Here is a 20,059-nt window from a genome sequence, read left to right on the forward strand (position 1 = left end):
CTGCAGTCCCCATTTGAGGTGATCTTTGAGCCCAGAAAAATAAAATCTGTCACTACCTCCATTTCTTCCCCATCTATTTGCCAGGAATTGAGAGGGCCGGATGCCATGATTTTGGTTTTCTTAATGTTGAGTTTCAAGCCAACTTTTGCATTCTCCTTCTTCACCTGCATCAAGAGCCTCTTTAGTTCCTCTTCACTTTCTGCCCAATCCCACTAAAATTTTCATGTAGATACATAACTCTCTTGTATTTATAGGATGACAATCTTTAAAAAGAATTGTGGGTTCAATACAGTCAGACAACTGGGTGTGCATAATAATTAGCAAGACAAAGCCTGGTTGGTTAGGTAAATGAATGTATTCCTTAGCAGGGCACTTACAAGGAACTGTGCTAGTCATATAAATAGTTTGAGAAAATGGTAGATAGCAACATAATAAGAAGTAAAATCAAATTCACTTCCTGGAAATGTACACAAACATAGCCATGCAATTTTTTTGGAATAAAATAGAAGTTTATTTCCTCAAAAATTTCAGCAATGGCAATCTAGCCTACAGCATTCATCTTTTAGGTTTGTGTCTGCTTAGCTTTCTAGATCAAAGTTTATCAGATGTTGCCTAAAATGCTCCACTAATGTAAAGTCAGCTAATAAGCAAAATAATATTGATAACATAATTTATACAGTTTTTAGATAGCACCAACCTAAAGTGATATTTTTAAAGACAATCTACACCTTCAAGTACTGGAATAAATTAATAAACAACCCCCTCCAACACCAAAAGCCAAGTACAGTGCAATATGTAAATAGTATAAAAAGGCTATCTAAACCCATTCTTGTAATATAGTGCAGATGCTTAAATTTAGAATAAATATAAACTAGAGACATTCCTTCTCCTTTGCAGAAACAAGGTCAGCTATCTCCCATATTAATCTCTGTGAAATTAAGCCAGGCTCCTTAAAATGACTTGGCTCATAAATTCCACCTTTAACCTTCAAAGGGAACTATTTTGAATTACTTACTCATTTCGCTCTTGTTTTCTCTCCTCTGCTATTATTTTTCTTGGTAGAAATTCCAAACTCAGACTATTAGAAAATATCTCTACTATTGTCCCCAAAAAGAATTCCACCAGCTATAGAACTTCCTTTATGGGACTAAAATATTGCATTAGCATTTTCCCTTCCTGGCCTCTGGGAAAATATTCATTGTAAGTATTTGAAGGAATCAGCTCAGAATCTGCAAATCTATCTGCTAATCAACCAGAAGGAGAAAAAAAAAATCTATTATTTTGTTATAGCAACTTAATTTGAAAATACCTGACAGGAGGAACACTAGAGTAAAGCATCTGATGTGTGTATGAGTGAGAGGGAGACATTGAACAAATGAGCAATTTTTAGAGAAGACTAAGCAGACTAAAGAGATTGGCTGTAACCCTTGGACACTGAACTGCAAACAGAAGTTAATGAAGGTGTGCTAAATTCTGGATCTTTATATTTAGTACCAAAAATCCAGGTGGAATTGTCTGACATTTTAGTTTTCAGAGGAAGAGCCCATTGTGACTGTTTCTAAGAGGGCAATAGAATTATGGCTGAGGCTAATGAAATATTTTTGAAGGTGATTTTTGTAATTTTTCCAGTATACATAGGAGTGGGTTGGTGCTTCTGGGAATAAATGCAGTTTAGGCATCCATGAGTAAAGCTGGAAGTAATTACACTCCAAGCTGTCAAGCTGAAGGATAGTTTTCCTCTATTAAGAATTAGTGGAATACTACAATTGCTTGAATCAGGAGGCAGGAGTATCTGGGAAATTACAAACCTGATGGTATAATGGCCATATTTGGTAAGACATCTAAACAGATTAGCAAGCAGCACATTTGTCAGTACTTGGATAAGAATGCTACAATTAACAGGAGCCAGCATAGTTTGTTGCAAATTGTGCCAGAGTAATCTCATCTCTCTACCTCTCAATATATATTTCTATCCCCTTTATTATTTTTATAAATAAGTGAAAGTGGCTAATATGCACAATACTTCCTCCTCCTATTTTCCCCACAATCTTGTGAGGTGAGTTGGGCTGAGAGAGCTTTCATGCCTAAGGTGGGAGAATTCAGCTTCCTGACTTTTACCCTGGTGCCTTAACCACTAGATCAAGCTGGCTCTCAAACAATCCCTTTTGTAAGGGATTTAATACATCAGTAGACGTGGGCATTCACTTCCTGGACTTCAGCAAAGCCTTTGACAGGGTGCCTTCTAATGCTCTTTCATAAAATATATCATAGATATTATTGGGAGATGGACTCATTGTTGGCTAAACATCTACACTCTAAATGGGCTCATTAAAGGTTCTATTTTAGCTGCAGTATAATTGCTGAATGGAGTGCTGTAGGGCTGTCCTGTCCTCAGCTATTCAACATTTCTATCAATCACTTGGAGTTATAAAGTCTGCAGATGACACAAAATTAGAAGCAGTGGTTGAAATTTTAAAACATCTAAACAGATTTGAACAGTGGGCTTGGTAGTAGTACATATGAAGGGGATCTGGGGGTCCTTGTTGATCAGAAATTAAAATTAGCCAGCAGTTTGATGCAGATGCTAAAATGACAAATGCTGTATTGTGCTTTAGTTCCAGCCTCTAGAAATATTGTGTCTGATCCTGAGCAACAGGGTTCACAACAGGACAAAAAATTGGAGAAAATGCAGTCGCCCAGATGGAGAAAGGCCTGAAAACCAAGCAATAGGAAGGGCAAAGAACTGGGATACCTACAGAAAAATGACCAAGGATAGATATGATCCTCATCCAGTTTATGTCGGAGGCATCGTTAAGGTGCTTCCAGGTTGAAAGGTTAGCTGGTGACAAGGTAAATATTATTGCAATTTCAAATATTTTAAAGGCTGTCACACACATTGCCCTAGAGCAGGGGTAGGCAACCTCAGCTTTTTTATGACTCATGGACTTCAATTCCCAGAATTCCCGAGTCAGCATAACTCAGGATTCTGGGAGTTGAAGTCCATGAGTCATAAAAGAGCTAAGGTTGTCTACCCCTGCCCTAGAGGGAGAACTAAAACCAACAAATTAAAAATACAAGAAAAGATGTTCATGGTTGGATATCAGGAGGAGCATCCTGGTAATACAAGCTATCAGCCAGTGGAATAGGCTGCTACATGACATAGTGAGTTCTCTTTTATTAGAAGTCTTCAGATACATGTGTATGCAAACATTTGTGGACTAGATGAAATATTTGGTCTCTCCCATCTCTGATTCTAAGTATATAAACATGCAAGAGGACAATAAGTATTTGCAAGATGGCATTTAAGCTATGGACCAAAATCTTATTAGCCAAATCAACAGGTTGTAAGATTAAAACTTCTCTATTATGACATAAGTGGCAACATTTTTCCAATATGCATGTTCTAGAAAAATATTACACACTTTTGTTTGACCTTTATCAGTCAATCATAAAAGCCAAAAGAAAAACGGATTCTATTCCTTTATTAATACATTTCAAAGCAATTATATATCTTTAAATATTAAAATTTGCAGATCCATTTGAGATTCACCCTTGATTATTTTATCAATAAGTTTTCAGTGATGAAACAGCCGGGTAATTAACAGGCTGTTAATTTATCAATAAGATGTTCACTGTCAACGTTTTAAAAGATAACTTATACAAAGAATAAAAAGTGTTCCAAATCACTAGGCTTTTTAAAAAGTACGTTTTCCTTAGTTATTCTGAACTACTGAAGTATTTTCAAAGTCTCCTTGTTTTTTCAAGCTATTCTGCAACGTCTTTTGCAGTCTTGCTATGTTGGCATCCAAGGCTGCTAATCCATTTTTGAAGTCTTCTTCATCTCTGGATGTGAACGTCGAAAAGGAAGATATAGTCCATTCAGATTTTCCTGACATCCAGTCAAGAGTTGAAAAACTGGAGTCAGAAGCAGAAATTCCAGGGTTCTTCTGCCCATTTCCTTTTTGAACATAACAGAGTTTATCAGGCTGAAGTCTGTCTGGATTGTTCAAAATCACTTTAGCAGACCCATTAGTTCTTTCTTCTGGCTGCATTTGAAGCCTCTCGCCTTCCAGCCTCTCTATCCTCCCCAGAGTTTCAGATTTATTTTCAACAGTCATTTTCCGATCAAAGATACCACTCAATTTATTACAGGTCTTGGTGCTGCTCAGCATCCCAAGCTTGCTTGGCTGCTTAGAATCACACTCTAGTTTGTGGAGAATCAGGTTCTGTTGTATGACTGTTTTCCTTTCAGTTGCCGTGACTGGTTTCTGAGGTGGACTGCTGCTCAGTGGAATGTAAATAGTCTCATCTAGCTCATGACCGCCTAAAGTGCTTAAACAGCTGGCTGCTTCTGCCTCAAGCTTTTGGAAGACAGAAAGATTTCTTGAAGCCAGAGTTTTGTCTGCCACCACCCGATTCTCTTGAGCAGGAGGCTCCTCTGCCCTCACGTCCAATACTTCTTTGGGCTCCTTCATCTCACCCTCACTTAAGAGGGGCTCCAAGTTGGTCGGAACAGTGTCCAGTTCTAATTTTTTCAGATAGTTTATTATGGAATCACTTAGAGGGCATGCATCAGGCTGCAACTGTTTCTCGTGAATTTCCAAGAGAGCTTTCGACAGACTGCTGACTTGTCTGGGCTTCGCCATATCCCCAGTGAGGTCTGATAGTAGCTTGGACATACTCCCTTGAAGAGCCCTGTAAAGCACAGACGTCAACACATGATGTCCAAACGAGACAAAAGCGTAAAGGCTTGTACATATCTGAAAATCCAGGGCATAATCTTATCATCACTAATTGGACTCATTTCTGAATAGATATATATATTCCAGTCAGGGTATAATCTAACTGGCACTTGAAGCATCAGGGAATCTTAACTCTTAAATATTATTTCCACTGAGGAGGATGGAAAACTGTTTTACAGTCAGAGCTGTCCTTTTCTTTCTATTTTTTACTCATCTCTAAGGGTTGGAGAAAATGTGTTCGGGGATGCCCAGGTGGTGGTGGTGCTGCTGGTTCTCCAGCACTGTTCTGCTATGGCATGGTATTGTAGTGCAATAAATAGAATTTTTAACAAAAATATTTTGCACATTTTTTTTGAGCTATGGGAGAATTTTCAGCCAATAATTTGTGGTTTTCCTCTTGAATGGTGACCAGGCATTCTAGGGGCAAAAAACAGCAGGTAAAGGATTTATACTACCCACAATTCCCGATCTTTCTCATAGAACAGTAAATCATATATATTAGTCTATTTGCTAATTTATTTATTTATAAAGTTTATTTATTTTGCCTCTCTTGTAGTAGCTCATCTAACATCTTAAGCACCACACCACCCTTAGAGAATTACCTATGCTGATTTTCAAGAGAACAAAGTAAGATTGAAATTTAAGATGGAAGACGACTAGAAACAAGTTCATAAATTAGTTTATAAACTATAATTATGAAGGCATGAAATGCTTCTATTTTATAAAAAAAACTAAATGCAAGATAATCTGGACTTTTAATCATATTTGATTATGCATCTCACTATAAGACATAATTAAAGTCATCTTCCGTTTAATGCACATGCTTCCTTCAGCCTTTCTACTATCTTCTAGAATTGCTAATATTTTAACCTTTGGAACAGGCTTCATTAATGTATCTCCAAAGTTCAAGAGCTGTATGCAGGATCACTTCCAGATGGATTTTCCATTTAACTGGGGCTACAATGTGCACTGTGTAAGCCTTGGAGTACTACAACATCATTCGATAGGATTAAGTAATATCCCTCTATTGGAAATAAAATAGAGACTAAAATCCACAATGTAATAATATTAATATACACGATTATTACAAAAGTTTTCTCTTTTTTTCAATAAATCAGGTTTCAATTTTCTACATGCATCACTGCCCCCACCTTGTGGCTGACTACTATATCCAGAATTCATATATTAGTAAAATAAGTAATTTTTCCCATTGTCCACCAATAATTCTGACATATTGTCCAACTGTTTAGAAGGTGAAATTAAGACATCAAATATGATTCCATTTGGTAGCTTTTCCTTCCCCAAATCTAAATTTATTGAGGTTTTTCAATTTTTTTCATAGATGCATTTCTCAATTTATCGTTCCAAAAGTCTGGGGCAGTGTACAATTTTGCTATGCGGATTTGAAACACTAAGGGAAATAAACAAGGTTAACAGTACCAGGTCAATTCACGCAGTCTATTCACTTCTGCATCTCGCTGACGCAATGTTATGCCCAAAATCTGGTTTTCTTTCTCGGCGGCTTCTAATTTGTACTGGTAAGTCTTCACATTGGTCAACATTTCATCTGCTTCTAAAATATATTAACAACCAATGAAATTTAATCTCCATGATAATTGCACAAAGATTGGACCCCGCAAAGTTTGCCAACTTACACACCAATTTTGAGTTTGGTTGAGTCAATATCATGCTGTTGTTTCTTTTCAAGCAACTCTTGTTCTTTCTCGTGGATTTGTCTAATTAGCCTTTTATTTTCCTCTTTTTGGCTTTCTAGGATTTTAATGAATTCTTCATTTTTATCCTGCAACAACTCAATGCTTCTTATGGATTCATTCAACTGACTCTGCAATGTCATATTCAAAGACTGGAGGGATACAACTATGGGAGGAAAACATACAGTTCTTTCAGAAATATGGTCCATGGACAAATATTTCACTGGTTTGATTGAAAAAAGAAGGCATTTTCTTCTAAACTCTGAGATGTGTTACTGCAGGGCTCTTAAGTCTGCATGAAATACATTACTCCAGCAATATACCTGACCCCTAGACTTCTGGCATTTCAGAAGGCACTGGCAATAATGGATATTTATTGCCTAGTTGAAGGTGGGGGGGGGGCAACTTTTAGCAGAATGTGTCATGAATAATGAATTGCAGGCTCTTGAGGATTTAGGGTTGTATTTTATTGTTATTATATTTCTTGGTACATCATCTTGAGTTTTATGAGAGGGAGGTATAAAAACAGTATAGGATACTAATCCCTGGAATGACACAATTTGCCAATGACATTCAACAGAAGGCAGTATGACGTGACAATCAACAACCCTTTTGTTATTTCAGTGCATCTGGCAGATAGTCATATTCTGTATTACATTAGCAAGGTTTCTAGTCAAAGACTGTAGCGACTCCGAAGGTGATTTATAAAAAGCTATTAGTAGATATTATTGCTTTGTTCATATCCAAACACAAAGAGGCCTTTAAACTGGGTGTAGAATAAGGTCATGCCTGCAGTCTTTCTATTTTCTCTAATCATCATCCATCCATCCCAAACTCTGAGGAGTTACTTGCATTTATCTGAACTTCAGTATCTCTCTCTATACAACCCATAACTAGAATACAATCCAGTCTCAGTATATTTGGCCAGCTGCACTCACAATTAAGACATATATAAATTCATAATTCTTTGAGATCTCTGACTTGAATTCATGTAAACTAGAAAAAACAGGTGGGGGCAGAGTGTTAGCTCCATTCTCTTTCCAATCTGAAGCACTTCACTCACCCAGAAGAATGCCTGGAGATCTAGCCTTTGCTGACCCCTTAGTAAAAGATTTCCCTCATCTTTGCAGAGAAAATACAATTATCACATTTGGAATCAAAATGCCAGTTGGCCTTAAAATATGCCATCATTGCTACTGTAGGCCACAAACACAATTATGAAGATAAAAGTGGGAAAGAGAGAAGAAGGGAACTGTGTATGATGTGTGGCTTTAATATAATTAATATATAACTAAGTAATATTTCCAGTTCTCAAGACACTATTGAAAGTGAATTTAATACATGTTTAAACATTTACACCTCACTACTTACCTTCCAAATTGCTATCCAGGCTACATTCCTTTTCAGCTCTGTTTTGTTCCTTCAGCTGTTGGTTCAAAATTCTCAGTCGTCTACAATAAGAGGCAGGGATTTTTAAACAAATACTTTCCTTGATAGATTTCTTACTTGAATGCAGCTTTAAAAGTGCCTCCCCCAGTGCTTTTTCCTCACTTTGACTGAAGAAAAAAAAAAAGCCCATCCTGAGATAAAGTTTCTTTCTCCAGTAATCACCATCTTTTGGCAGAAAGCTTCCATTGGATAATTGGCATGTTCATATTAAAATCCTGCCTCCCATTTTCTAGTGTGGTTGTATAAAACTCTCTCAACCTGGATCCAATTGAAATGGAAGAAATTGAAGAAAATCAACCCCTGTTCTTGGTGGATAGAATCTCCTTGTGGCTTAAATTCTCCCTCTCCATCAGGTATGTGTGCGGGTGTGTAACTGAGAAAAGTGGTTAAAGTCCAGCCACTGTAACAACTTTCCTCCCCACCAGCCCACATTTCAAATCAAAGGCTTAAACAGTGCCCCTACTCCATTACCATGTAGGATTTATTTCAAGTCTCTTCAGAAAGGTAGAACAGACTATCCACTTGCAGATGGAGGATATTATTCTCCCAAATCTTGTTACTCATTCTGCTGTAATCTTCAGATAGCAGTGACCCTGGTGTCTCCCAAGCCTGATTGCAACTCCCTCTAAATCTGACTTGACTGGTGCTTGATTGCTCACTCACTTCCACAATGTTCCCAAAAGTTGGAAATGTTATGTTGGAAACAATCTCTTTGAAAGCAGTTTGATTGGCATTCACCCCCCACCTGCTCTCCTTCCATCTTCCTGAGCAGCTGCTAGACTATCCAATTGGGATGTGAACAACTCGATCTCTGTGTTGTTACTTGTCCAGAAAATTGCAATGGAGCAACTTGGGTGGTTGACTACAAGGATGACTCTGAACTGAGGACAGACCTCAGTCACTGAATGCAGTGTTACCGCTTTTCTTCTCACCAGTTTAATATATATATATATATATATATATATATATATATATATATATATATATATATATATATATATATATATATATAGTCAAACACCAAAGCCTCCCTCCCCTTTAATCGTGTTTCTGCCATTGTCAGAATGTGCCCTGGATTCAGCTTTATTCTGAGAAGAGGGAATTCTGGACATAGATTTGTCACTACACTCAAGGAGATATGGATTCAGTTCAGATACGGTATTTGATTTTAAATTTTTTTTGAAGAGTTTGACATATCTACGTATTCAGAATCCTAACACAATGCTCACTGTATTATAATTAGATTGAATTTGCAATCTGGCGAACCACCACGGCTGCCTTAAGTACAATGTTTTTCTCTTACTTGTTTACTGACCTGCGCAACTGGGCATTTTCACTTCTGAGAGGCTGAAGGGCAAGTGCTATTTCAGCTTGAACATTTGTATTCTCAAAAGCTGCAGGCAAGAGTGACGTGGTGTCATCTATTTCATCTAGCACCCCTAATGTTTCTGAATCTTCAGTGAGAGAAAAACAAGGAAAAATGTTATTTTCACAGGTAGTCAAATAGTCATTCTTCAGAACATAGTATTATTGTGGACAATCAAGTTTATCATCTTAATATGAAGGGACTGAGCAGGTTTCCAAGTGCGTGGTACTTGGCATCTATGTTAGGTTTCTCCATCAACTGCCATATAAAATACGAAAAACGCTCTTCAAATAGGTTTCTTTAAGTTGAGGACCAAGAAATGTGACAGGTTTCATTTGTAACATTGTCAGTTCTTATTTGAGACTTCAACACTCCCTCACTGCCTCATACTTTTTATTTCAGAATGGTAAAAATATCACAGAACTGTGGCTTCTTGAACAAAATGTAAGATTAGAAACATGACCCAGCAACATAGACTAAAATCTCAACAGTTTTCTGTAATGATTCATTTTTGCAGACCATGCAAGATCAGTGGGAAAGTTAAGGTGCTTGCCCACAAAATATATGTTTTGTCAATATAAAATCCTCATGGTAGATTTTGTCATTCATTTGTTTGTCCAGAGCAGGGCAAGACAGAAGCAAAGTTAATATTGGTAATTGCCTATTTCCAATCCTCATCAAGTTTTTAAAAATGCCGTAATTGTCATATTTACTAGAAGATTATTTATGATGGATGGATATAAACAAGATTATTAAATCAACAAATAACCCAAAATTATTTTGATAAGATTACAAGTAAATAATCTCAAAATAAGGAAATGAAATTAGGAAAGTTAAACAGAATCTTGTTGTGCATTAACAGATTTGTATTTCTTGATGCAACAATATGGGGTAGATTGGGCTAAGTTGTCGCAACTTTAGACAACTGGCCTAAAGACACCCATAGTGCTTCCATTTTGAGGATGGATTTTAATTTGGATCTCCTTGATTTTAGTTTAACATTTAGTTTAGTTTAACCATTACATTGGCTATTTTGTTACAAAACAAAATAAAAAATGATCAAAGAATATGTTTACTCTAGCATCCTAACTTATCAAAAGAATCTGCTGCTTGATCAGAGGTTTTGAAGTTATTGTGTTTGGCAGTGTTTTTGACTCACATTAAACTGAGCACTTTTTTGGGGGGAAGGTGAGTTGCTCCCATATAACGACGATGATAATATCATTATCATCATTTTATCTCACTTTTATATAAGCAGTGAACATCCCCAATATAGGCAGTCCTTAACTTATGACCACAACTGAGCCCGACATTTCTATTTTTAAATGGAACATTTGTTAAGTGAGTTTTGCCCCATGTTATGACCTTCCTTGCCACAACTGTTAAGTGAATCACTTCAATTGATGAGTTAGTAACCTAGTTGTTAAGTGAATCTGGCTTCCCCATTGACTCTGCTTGTCAGGTCGCAAAAGGTGATCACATGACCCCAAGAGGGATACTGCAACCATCATAAATATGAACCAGATGCCAAGCATCTGAATTTCGATCACATGATCATGGGGATGCTGCAAAATTTGTAACTGAAAAACGGTCAAAAGTCACATTTTTCAGTGCCTCTGTAACTCTGAACGGTCACTAAACGATCTGTTGTAAGTCAAGGACTATCTGTACTCTTGCTTATTTTTTCCACAACAACCACCCTGTGAGCTCGATTGAGCTAAGGGAGAGGGAGGGAGGGAGAGAGGGAGAGGGAGGGACTGGGCCAATGTCATCCAACCAACTTTCATGACTAAAGCAGGACTAGAATTCAGTCTCTCCTGGTTTCTAGGCCAGCACCTTAGCTACTATACCAAACCACATATAAGTACCTTAAAACAATCTCTAACTAAGTCAGCAAGTGACATTATTAGGCCACCTGGAGACCGATCATATTCACCGGTCACAAAGTGTCCCTACCAGCAAATCATAATAAGAACAGTCATATTACCTTGGTCAGTTAGCAAGGCCTTGAGCTCTGCCAAAAGATACTTCACAGTTTTCACTTTTTGAACTCTTTTCTGCACGCTGTTTTTTTTAGGCTTTAAGATTTCTGTGCTGAAACTAGTTTGGCAGCTTGTATCTCTCACTGGTGCCATATCAATGCCATCTAAGGTATTATCTTCACTTAGAGTGTCCTCATGGTATTCTTCGCTTATCTCTGGTTCTTTGGTAATGGGTGGCTTGGACAGCACCGGGTCAACGTCTGGGCAATTTCTGATAGCCTCCTTCTGCTCACGCTCCCTTTCCCGTGCCTGCAACAGAGCCAGCTGTGCCTGAATGCATCTGATCAGCTCTGCCTCATTAAACTGTTCTTTGTGGGTGCCTTCAGACACAGCCTCTCTGCCAGCAGATGGGGAGAGGATGGCTGAGGATGGGAGGTTGCTTGGAGCAGAGGGAGTCACGTGGGGTGGAGCAGAGCACAAAGCTGAAGGTTGTGTCTGAGCCATAGAAGAAGAGGTCCTGAAGTCTCCAGGTACAAGGACTGGTCCCATTTGTGAGATGCACTGGCTGCAGGTGTCCACAGGAAGACCCTGTGACAAGCATACACAAGCAATGAAATCTGATTGAACTTACACTCTTGTATTTAAAGCATATTAAATTACAATTAATTACAATTTTTAAAATGGACTGGAGTGTAAGGTTTTCAACATTTTAAGCACCTATTGCATGAGCAGTTGGTATTAAACAATGTGACAACTGTCCAATACCCAGAAAATAATGCATGCCAGGAGACATTCTTCTTTAGCAATTAATTAAACTTGGTAATATTCAACAGTAGAAATAGCAAATATATATGGGAATTTCATTTATTGCAAATTAAAGAGAACTTTGAAAAAATCTAGTTCTTCTACATTATCTTTTGTGTACAACAGAGAAAATAACAATGACTTGATTTTTGTCTCCAGGGAAAAAACAGAAGACATGGAATAGAGAAGGTAGCAACATGCAAAAGTGTTTGGATGTTTAAAACAGTTTTGCTACCTCTCCCCCATTTCCTTCAATTTTAGTAATCAGAAGTGATTTGTTGTAATTCTTCTTGCCCAAAGAGGCGAGAGAAATTTTAGAAGAGGTAACCAGCAAATTCAATTTGCACATATTTGAAAAGCTGCATAATTCAGACAAACTGGGGGGAAAACCAAACATTCAGGAACAAATACAAAGGGCCTCAAAACAACTTGGATATCAGAAACAGCTGGATTCCTGCTTAAGACTACATGTTGAATCAAAAATAAAATTTATCCCTGTTACCTCTCATCTGAAGGGTCTGAAGATACAGTATCTGTTCAACTTGCGGATGAAAGCCCAGAGGAACTGAAGTTCAAGTGCCTTTTTCTTTATCCACCCCAAATTCAATCACAAGTTCAGTCATGACTAGTGTGCATTGCTTTATAATAGTTCTATTTTAAAATTTTGCTCTTAGCAATATGTTTAAGATAAAACAGGGAAATACAAATTTGACAATTTACTTCCAGCAGATGGAGGGTACTACTTACAGGGTGAACAACAGAAGGATTAACTGCTTGCTGTGGGGATAGTGCTGGTGTGGAGGTAGGTAAATGACCGTTGAATGTTGTAACGGGTTGATATGCTGCTAAGAGGACAAAATACCAAATATGTTAACAACACTAAGATTAATCTGAACAAATGAACACAGTGTGTAACAACAGTCAAACGGCTTCCCACCTACCCTCTTCAGGAATGATGGAAAGTGGTATATCAGGAATATCACTGGATTTCACTGGAGGGTGGATATTTAACAGAGGCATTTGGGACTGTGCATGCTCATACAATTTCTGGTGCCTTACAGGAGAATGCTGAGTGCAAGGTCCATGAATCGATTTAACAACAAAGGCTTGTTTGGTACTTAGAGGAGTTACATCTTTTTCAGCAGCAGTTTCATTACCTGAAACTACCTTTCTATTTAACTCAGATGCTGCAAAAAAACAGAATGGAAAATATTTAATTTGTTAATACCTTTAATATTATCCAGATGCAGAACTAATTGTTTGGGTTTGAGAATCCTGTTGTTGCATGTTTTTTTATAAATATAGCTATGGATTTATAGCTATGGTAAAAAAGCTTGAACTAACATGTTTATACTCATTTAACATAATTAGCTATATTCTTAAGCACAAACCACCATTATTTTTGATGAGACATAAACTGAGAATTATGACTGTTATACAGTGATTTTACATCTAGCTTAACACTCTGGTTTAACCCCTTCCAATAAATACAAAACATATTCAGGCTGAAGGCACACATTCATGAAACAAATTATAAAAAAAAATATCTATTAAATATTTTCAATGGTATGTTATCTATAGATAAAATCAGATGTTTACGTTTTGGAGGCAAAAATTATATCCTATATTATAACTATTATGTAATTGAAGCAGAATGATGAATAAATGAATGAGATAAATGCATGGTTAAAAAAAATTAAACTTAAAGAAAAAGTACATACCTGTTTCTTTTTGCACATTTGCTGAAAGAGTTTTTTTCTTTGCACCTCTCTTTTTAGCACCACCCATTTTACTCAGCAAAGGTCTGGAAGCTGCTCTGAAAGTAGTTGTTTTCATTGCTGTTTGAGAGCTGCCCGCCATTCCTAGTATCATTTGAAACAATGCCATTTAAGCCACAAGGAAAGCTGTCAAGGATATGAACTTTATATTCAAGTAAAGAAAAGGATTGTTACCTTGGGACTCATTCTGAAGAATGTCCCTTAATAAAGATGCACAGCGATCAAGGCCATGATGAATATGTGCAACCTAGAAAAGATATTAAGATTACAAAGAGCAGCTTCTAGCATAGGAAGCAAGCTCATTAATTTATCTTTATTCTCGAAGCTAGTGAATATTCTAGCAATAAAAACATTCTTCCATAAAATTATTTGAGTTCCAGGATCTGACCTTTATGAAACTTCAAATTGTTTATAGTATTCAGTAAGGGAAAGTGGCAGGAAAAAAAGAGCTAGACAAAAAAATATTCATTTCTGCATTATTGTAATTCCTGTTTGTATGGTTCTTTTATTTAGGGAGAGAATCCAATTGTATGGTTCAAATCAAATGTTTAAGAGTATCATAATATAGAAAAGGGACACATAAACATTGTATATTAAAAATGTTCTTTAATATACATTGTACTAAACAAAAAAACTCAAAATTCCTTTTAACGCATGCATGGCTATTGTATACAAACAAATCTTAGGTTATCCATGGTATTCTCAAAGGTTTTTGCCAAATTCCAAATTCAAAAGCATTAATACTCTTTCTATCCTACTTCTAATTTTCATTTTCCATAGAGCACATATATTGCAGAGGCAAAAAGAGAGTATGCAGCCGTAATCTCACTCCTTTCCTGTCCTGTGTATAGACTTCATGAGGAAATAAGATGTTCTGAGATTCCTATTTTCTTAAGGAGTTTCTAAAGTCATTGAAGCACGTTAACTTCTTTTCTTTGGCTACCCAATTATCTATTGTGGATCAGCAATATCTCATGTTCCTTGGCCTTTTCTAAAACCAGCTTGAACATCTGTCATTCCCCTTTCTATGTAAAACTCTAATCTGCATTGGATAAATATAAATATTACTTTTAATTAAACAACTTTAATTAATGTATATCTACAGTACCCTCTATGAGTTATAAAATACAACACAGATGAAAAGATTGCAAACATTCTCAGGATAGATTTTTGCATCAGATCCTCTTTTTACCTGATCCTCTGAATCTGTGGAATATAGGGAATAGCCAGCATCAGATTCTGTATATGCCACTTTTTTTGGAGCAATCCTGGAATACAGAAATAATATCCTGATGAACTGTTCAACAGGCAACCGAAGAATAATTTGTAATTATTATAGAGGACCAGTTTGGTCTAGTGGTTAAGATACCAGGCTAGAAAGTAGGAGACTGTGAGTTCAAGTCCCACTTAGCCAGGAAGGCCAGCGAGGTGATTTTGGGACAGTCATTCACTCTCAGCCCAATACACCTCACAGTGCTATTGTTGTGGGGAAAATAGGAGGAAAGTGCATTTGATATGTTTGCCACCTCATGTTATTTGTAAATAAAATGTCAACATTTATTATTAGGAAATTAGACATACTAACATTCAATTGCAGAAGAAGCTCTATAAACAATTATATTAGAACAATAGTCTGAAGGTACTGTAATATTTTTTCAAGTATTCTACATTGTGTACCATATAAACACACTTATCAAAAAGAACATATCTATAGCAGATAGCATTGTGTGCCTATCAAGATTTTCTGGATAGTTTAGAATCTTGAAAGGTACAGGTGTTATGGACACAGGAGATTCTTTACAATCTTCTCCTGCTCTGGTGCCCTGCTCTCAACTTATATTATGATTGCATCTTGGCCAGTACTTTGCCAATGTCAGACAGACTAATAAAGTTGAACAAGGCTGCTACAGTTCACCACTTGTATCACTTGGAAGAGCAACAAAGAAATGATGGGGCGAAACATATTTTGTTAATAAATCTTAAGCATCTTAAATGCCTTTATGTTATCTACAAAAACTGGGATTTTGCTAGATAATAGGAACGATATCAGTAGCAAGCCTGGGGAAACAACAGTCCTGGAAATATTGTTGAATTTCATCCTAGCATTTTAATCTAACACAGTCAATGATCAGGACACATAAGTCTAGCTTCATCTCTGACCTAGGAGAATACTAACAATTAGCTGCGCTACATGCCAATGATAATATCAATATATACTAATGAAGATTGTTGGAAAGGACTCCTGTGCATTCCTTGGACAGCAAAGGTGACAAACAAGCAAGCAAGCACTGGAACACACAAAACCAGACATATTCCTGGGTAGCAGCATACAAAATTTCACCTTATTTATTTTGGCCATGTCACGCCATCAAACTCACTAGAAAGGGCAGTTAGGCTTGGAATGGTTAGCGAGGTCGCAAAAAAAACATGGTAACTAGATGCCATCAAAGACGACATCAGCCAGAGCATTAAAAAATTGAAAGAGCCATACAGGATTGGAAAATGTGGAGACAGCTGATCCACAGAATCGTCAAGAATTGTACATGATTGAACAAATATCATCATCATCATCATTACTGAAGATATTCTTACTGTTTTTTCCTATTTGTCAGTTTAGCTGAACCCGTCAACCTTCCTGAAGTCAGTGCCTGTTGATTGCATGAGAAATGACTTATTTTCACATAAATTTTCCAAAAAGACCATCACATCTGGTTTGCAAACAATGACATCTTTGTTTACAATGGCATAGTTATTTAAAATAAATATTTTATGAAGAAAAAATTCCATGCCAGCATAGTAAATAATTAAATGCATGGGTCTAAAGTGAAACATATGACAGTAATGCAAAGTAACTCCTAAACACAACAATCTGTAGCAATTTAGCATCTCTGAATATCTATAAATATGGGTTAACCTAATTCACTTCTCAAGAGGGGATGAATTTAAAACAAGTTTCTATTTTAAATTAACATAGTTTTATAAACCATAAGAATAATAATAGTTTGTATGACAGATAATACATATGAATTGGCAACCAAATCCCACTAAATATTCTATGCTTCAACAAGAACTGTGAAGCCCTCGGGTTGGAGGAGAGGAAATATGAGGTAAAACAAACCAAAACAAAACAAAGCAAGGAATGTAGTAAGCTTTTCTTGAAACTTTCTGGGCCTTCACATTTTGTTTCAGAAAACAGCTCTGCAAATTCTGATCATATAACTAACAAGTGATAGAGCTTGCAATATCTCAAAAATGTGTGGTTGTGCCTACATAGTGATATTCACATTAGATAAATACGAAATTACCTAGAAAGGGCACGGTAAGCCTGATACACAGATGGTACTAATGCCAGAACGTCACCCTGCAATTATTCGGCAGGTGTAGAAGGTGTGAATGAAAGGGAGCTGCAAAGGATTATAGTGTTTTTTTTATGTTGGCAATTCATGATCTGAATGTAGATAAACAATACTTATTTTAGGTAGCTTAATTCATAAGTAGCATAAGCAGTGCTGTTTAGTGTTTCAACAAGTGGGGAGAATAATGGAATGTAAATACCATACACCCTTTAAGAAACTGTTTGTTTCTATCGTTAGTACTGATAGACATGAGGATCCTGGATGAAATATATTTCATGTTGTCCAAATGGTTCTCAGAGCTGGCCCTTTATGAATACATTAATAAATGTGATACAAACCTGGTAAGATTATTTACATATGAACAGCAGTTTTAGAGAAGACTAAAGCAAAATTATAGAGCTTTTAAAAATTATAATTGTTTTGATATTTATTTTTACTCTTTGTAAGCCAATCAGAGTCACCTTATCAATGAGAGGGACGGCATATAAATTTAACGAATAAATAAAATAAAGTCAAGCTTAATGAAATGATGTGCTTCTGCAAGAGCTGGCTTCTTTTGTCAGGATGACAAAAATAGCTTGGTAATGTCATGCCACAAATACTGCCCCTTTTGTATAACTGTATCATGTCATGGACGAAAAGGGTAGAGTCACAATATTGTCCTGTTGTTGTTGTTATCTTGCCTCCTTTAACCTAATCTCCGGTGTGTTAAATGTAATGGTTAAAGGGTCAAGAATCCACCCTCAAGCAGGCAAGTTACTAAGGACTTGGGACCATTCTGTCTCTTTCTGATCTCACAGGGTTGTTGGGGGATCCTTGTATAAAGAGGCCTGAACTACTGGTACCACTTCTAGATGTTTGTCTGAATGGCCTTTCTCTGCTCCCTTCATTGCAGACACTAGACTACAGTTACTGTGCCACCCAGAGATCAACACAGTTGTAGATTTTCTTTTTTACCAGAATCTTGAGATCCAACCAAAGGCAAGTGGGATAAACTTAAAAGAATTTTGAGTCCAACAATTTCCTTCAAACTGATGAAATTTCACAATTCTGTCCAAAAGGCCACTCCTGCTTCTTGCAAATGGTCTTCACTTCAGCAACACAATGTGGTGCAGTCAGAACTTTTAGATGCTTAAATTTAATTCCTCACTCCAGATACACACACTAGTCAATGTATTTATTTATTAATGTTATATGCTGCACATCAAACTATTGAAGCGACTCTGGGTGGCTTACCAAATGAGTTAGCCTTATTTTATCGTTATTTTTTTTTTTTTAAAAAGGTGTTGAATGCAGGCTTCCTCCTTCTGAAAAGAGACGCTGCCTGCTGGAAGAAATCCAAATCTGCATCTCACCCTAAAACCGTTGCAGTTTTGTGTCATTTAAGAACTTGCATTTTGTTTCTTTCAATTCTGTTCTAAATTCCATTATCAAAAGCGAACTGCACACCCTATTCAGAGAGTTTAACTGTTGCTGTTTCGGCGATGACTTTTCTTTCTCAAAAAACAAAACAAAACAAAAAAACCCCGCCACCTGTTCTGCTGCAACCAAAGGGGGGAAAAAACCCGCCAAAAGCAAAATACGTCTTGCAAAAGGTTTCTTTCCACTCTGTGGAGATCTTAACACTTGACGGCAATGAACAGGGGCTTTATAAGGGTTCCTTCAATCAGAGTTTTTTGTTTTTTCCAAAATGGGTTTATTCTTCCCTGCAATTTCTGGCGCTCCTCGAGTAAGCAGCTTTACCTTGTGCTTCAAGCAGCCCGGCCTCGCCATCCTCGCTCCTGGTGGGGAAGCCCGCCAGGTCACGCGCGTCCCTAGACACGATTGGCAACCCCCAACGGCTCTTCAGGGGGAAGGGCCTAAGGTAGGCGCCCGCCCATTTTCTATCGTCATTGCGAGGCGGCGGTCGTCAGACCGGGAATGGACGAGTGGGCGGAGAAATGGGATTATGCGCGCCGCTTATTGGTGGGAACCGCGGTGACGTTAGACCAATCGGGGCAGCGGTATGCAAATTTGGCGCGGCTCAGTTGATTTTCTTAGACTTAGCGGATTCTATACGATTCTGATTGCAGTTTTAGAGGCGGTGGGTTCCTATATATGCGTGGATAGGAATTGTCCGGCTATGGATGGATGGATCTTGCTGTTGAAGGAATTATGTTATATAGAGCCAGAGCTGACTCGTATGTGTCCAATGAAAAACTATAGAAATTCATGTCATAATGGTTGAGAGGCAGCTATGGAGGTGCGAAATTTTAGGAATGATTTGTGTCGAGCTTCTGCAGAGGGAAATGCCGTTCAGTGTACAAACGCGCTGTTTCCCTTTGAGGTGCCAGAACGTTGTTATCGTTTGCCAAAAGGTAACATTAGTTTCAGTGAAGGAGAATATTTGTAACTCGGTTGAAATCGGGGGTCCTTGCTGCTCTCCGAGCTTGCTTGTTTTCTTGCAGTCGTTTCATTACTCTAACTAGGTAACATCACCAGTGCTAGTCTTGATTATGTTACCTAATTAGGATAATGAAACGTCTGCAAGAAAACAAGCAAACTCAGAGAGCACCAAAGTCCCCTCATAACATTAGTTTGTTACCCAAAGCCGGGTTCATACGTTTCAAAGTGCTTCCCTTGATTAATTCAGAAAACGATTCTTTCCAGTAAAACAGAGTGATTTTGCTAATACTGAAGAATGTTTAGTTTACCTTTTTTAAAAAATTTAAATGATCAGAAAATATTTTTCTTCATGTTTCTTTGGGACACCAACCTGAGATTTTTGGGCAAGTTTGGAACAAAACGGTGTGTTCAAAAGTTAAATGTGGCAAGTTTGATGCCTAGTGACCATATCCATGTGGATTCCTTGACAGCATTAGGAAATTAGT

The 20,059-nt window shown here is 37.2% G+C and overlaps 1 protein-coding gene across 3 annotated transcripts; it reads right to left on the minus strand.

The window, feature by feature from the left end:
* Positions 1-3,465: 3,465 nt before the first annotated feature.
* Positions 3,466-19,082, minus strand: CCDC14 (coiled-coil domain containing 14). 3 transcript variants are annotated; one of them, XM_039323786.1, is made up of 13 exons: positions 18,933-19,082; positions 16,426-16,481; positions 15,026-15,101; positions 14,008-14,080; positions 13,777-13,917; positions 12,997-13,242; positions 12,803-12,897; positions 11,257-11,839; positions 9,219-9,357; positions 7,826-7,905; positions 6,402-6,620; positions 6,183-6,315; positions 3,466-4,695 (listed from the first exon to the last, which is right to left on the minus strand). In XM_039323786.1, exons 1-13 carry the CDS (start codon positions 18,960-18,962, stop codon positions 3,714-3,716), a joined length of 2,853 nt encoding a protein of 950 aa, XP_039179720.1. In that variant the 5' UTR covers positions 18,963-19,082; the 3' UTR covers positions 3,466-3,713. The 3 variants fall into 3 exon arrangements, with proteins under 3 accessions (XP_039179720.1, XP_039179721.1, XP_039179719.1); XM_039323787.1 differs by having other exon boundaries at positions 6,183-6,312; positions 12,803-12,900; XM_039323785.1 differs by having other exon boundaries at positions 12,803-12,900.
* Between the last annotated feature and the right edge of the window lie 977 nt (positions 19,083-20,059).

This window comes from Crotalus tigris, unplaced genomic scaffold (assembly GCF_016545835.1).
Source record: "Crotalus tigris isolate CLP2741 ecotype Arizona unplaced genomic scaffold, ASM1654583v1 scf7180000024282.1769268, whole genome shotgun sequence".
Lineage (NCBI taxonomy): Eukaryota > Metazoa > Chordata > Lepidosauria > Squamata > Viperidae > Crotalus > Crotalus tigris.

Excerpts from the sequence above, each read along its gene's own strand:
- CCDC14 (XM_039323785.1), bottom strand. The coding sequence starts at position 18,962 with ATGGCGAGGCCGGGCTGCTTGAAGCACAAG. Across the intron at positions 13,243-13,776 it reads AAATGTGCAAAAAGAAACAG|CATCTGAGTTAAATAGAAAG; the intron begins GTATGTACTTTT and ends GTTTTTTTGCAG. Across the intron at positions 11,840-12,802 it reads ATCCTTCTGTTGTTCACCCT|GGTCTTCCTGTGGACACCTG; the intron begins GTAAGTAGTACC and ends TGCTTGTCACAG.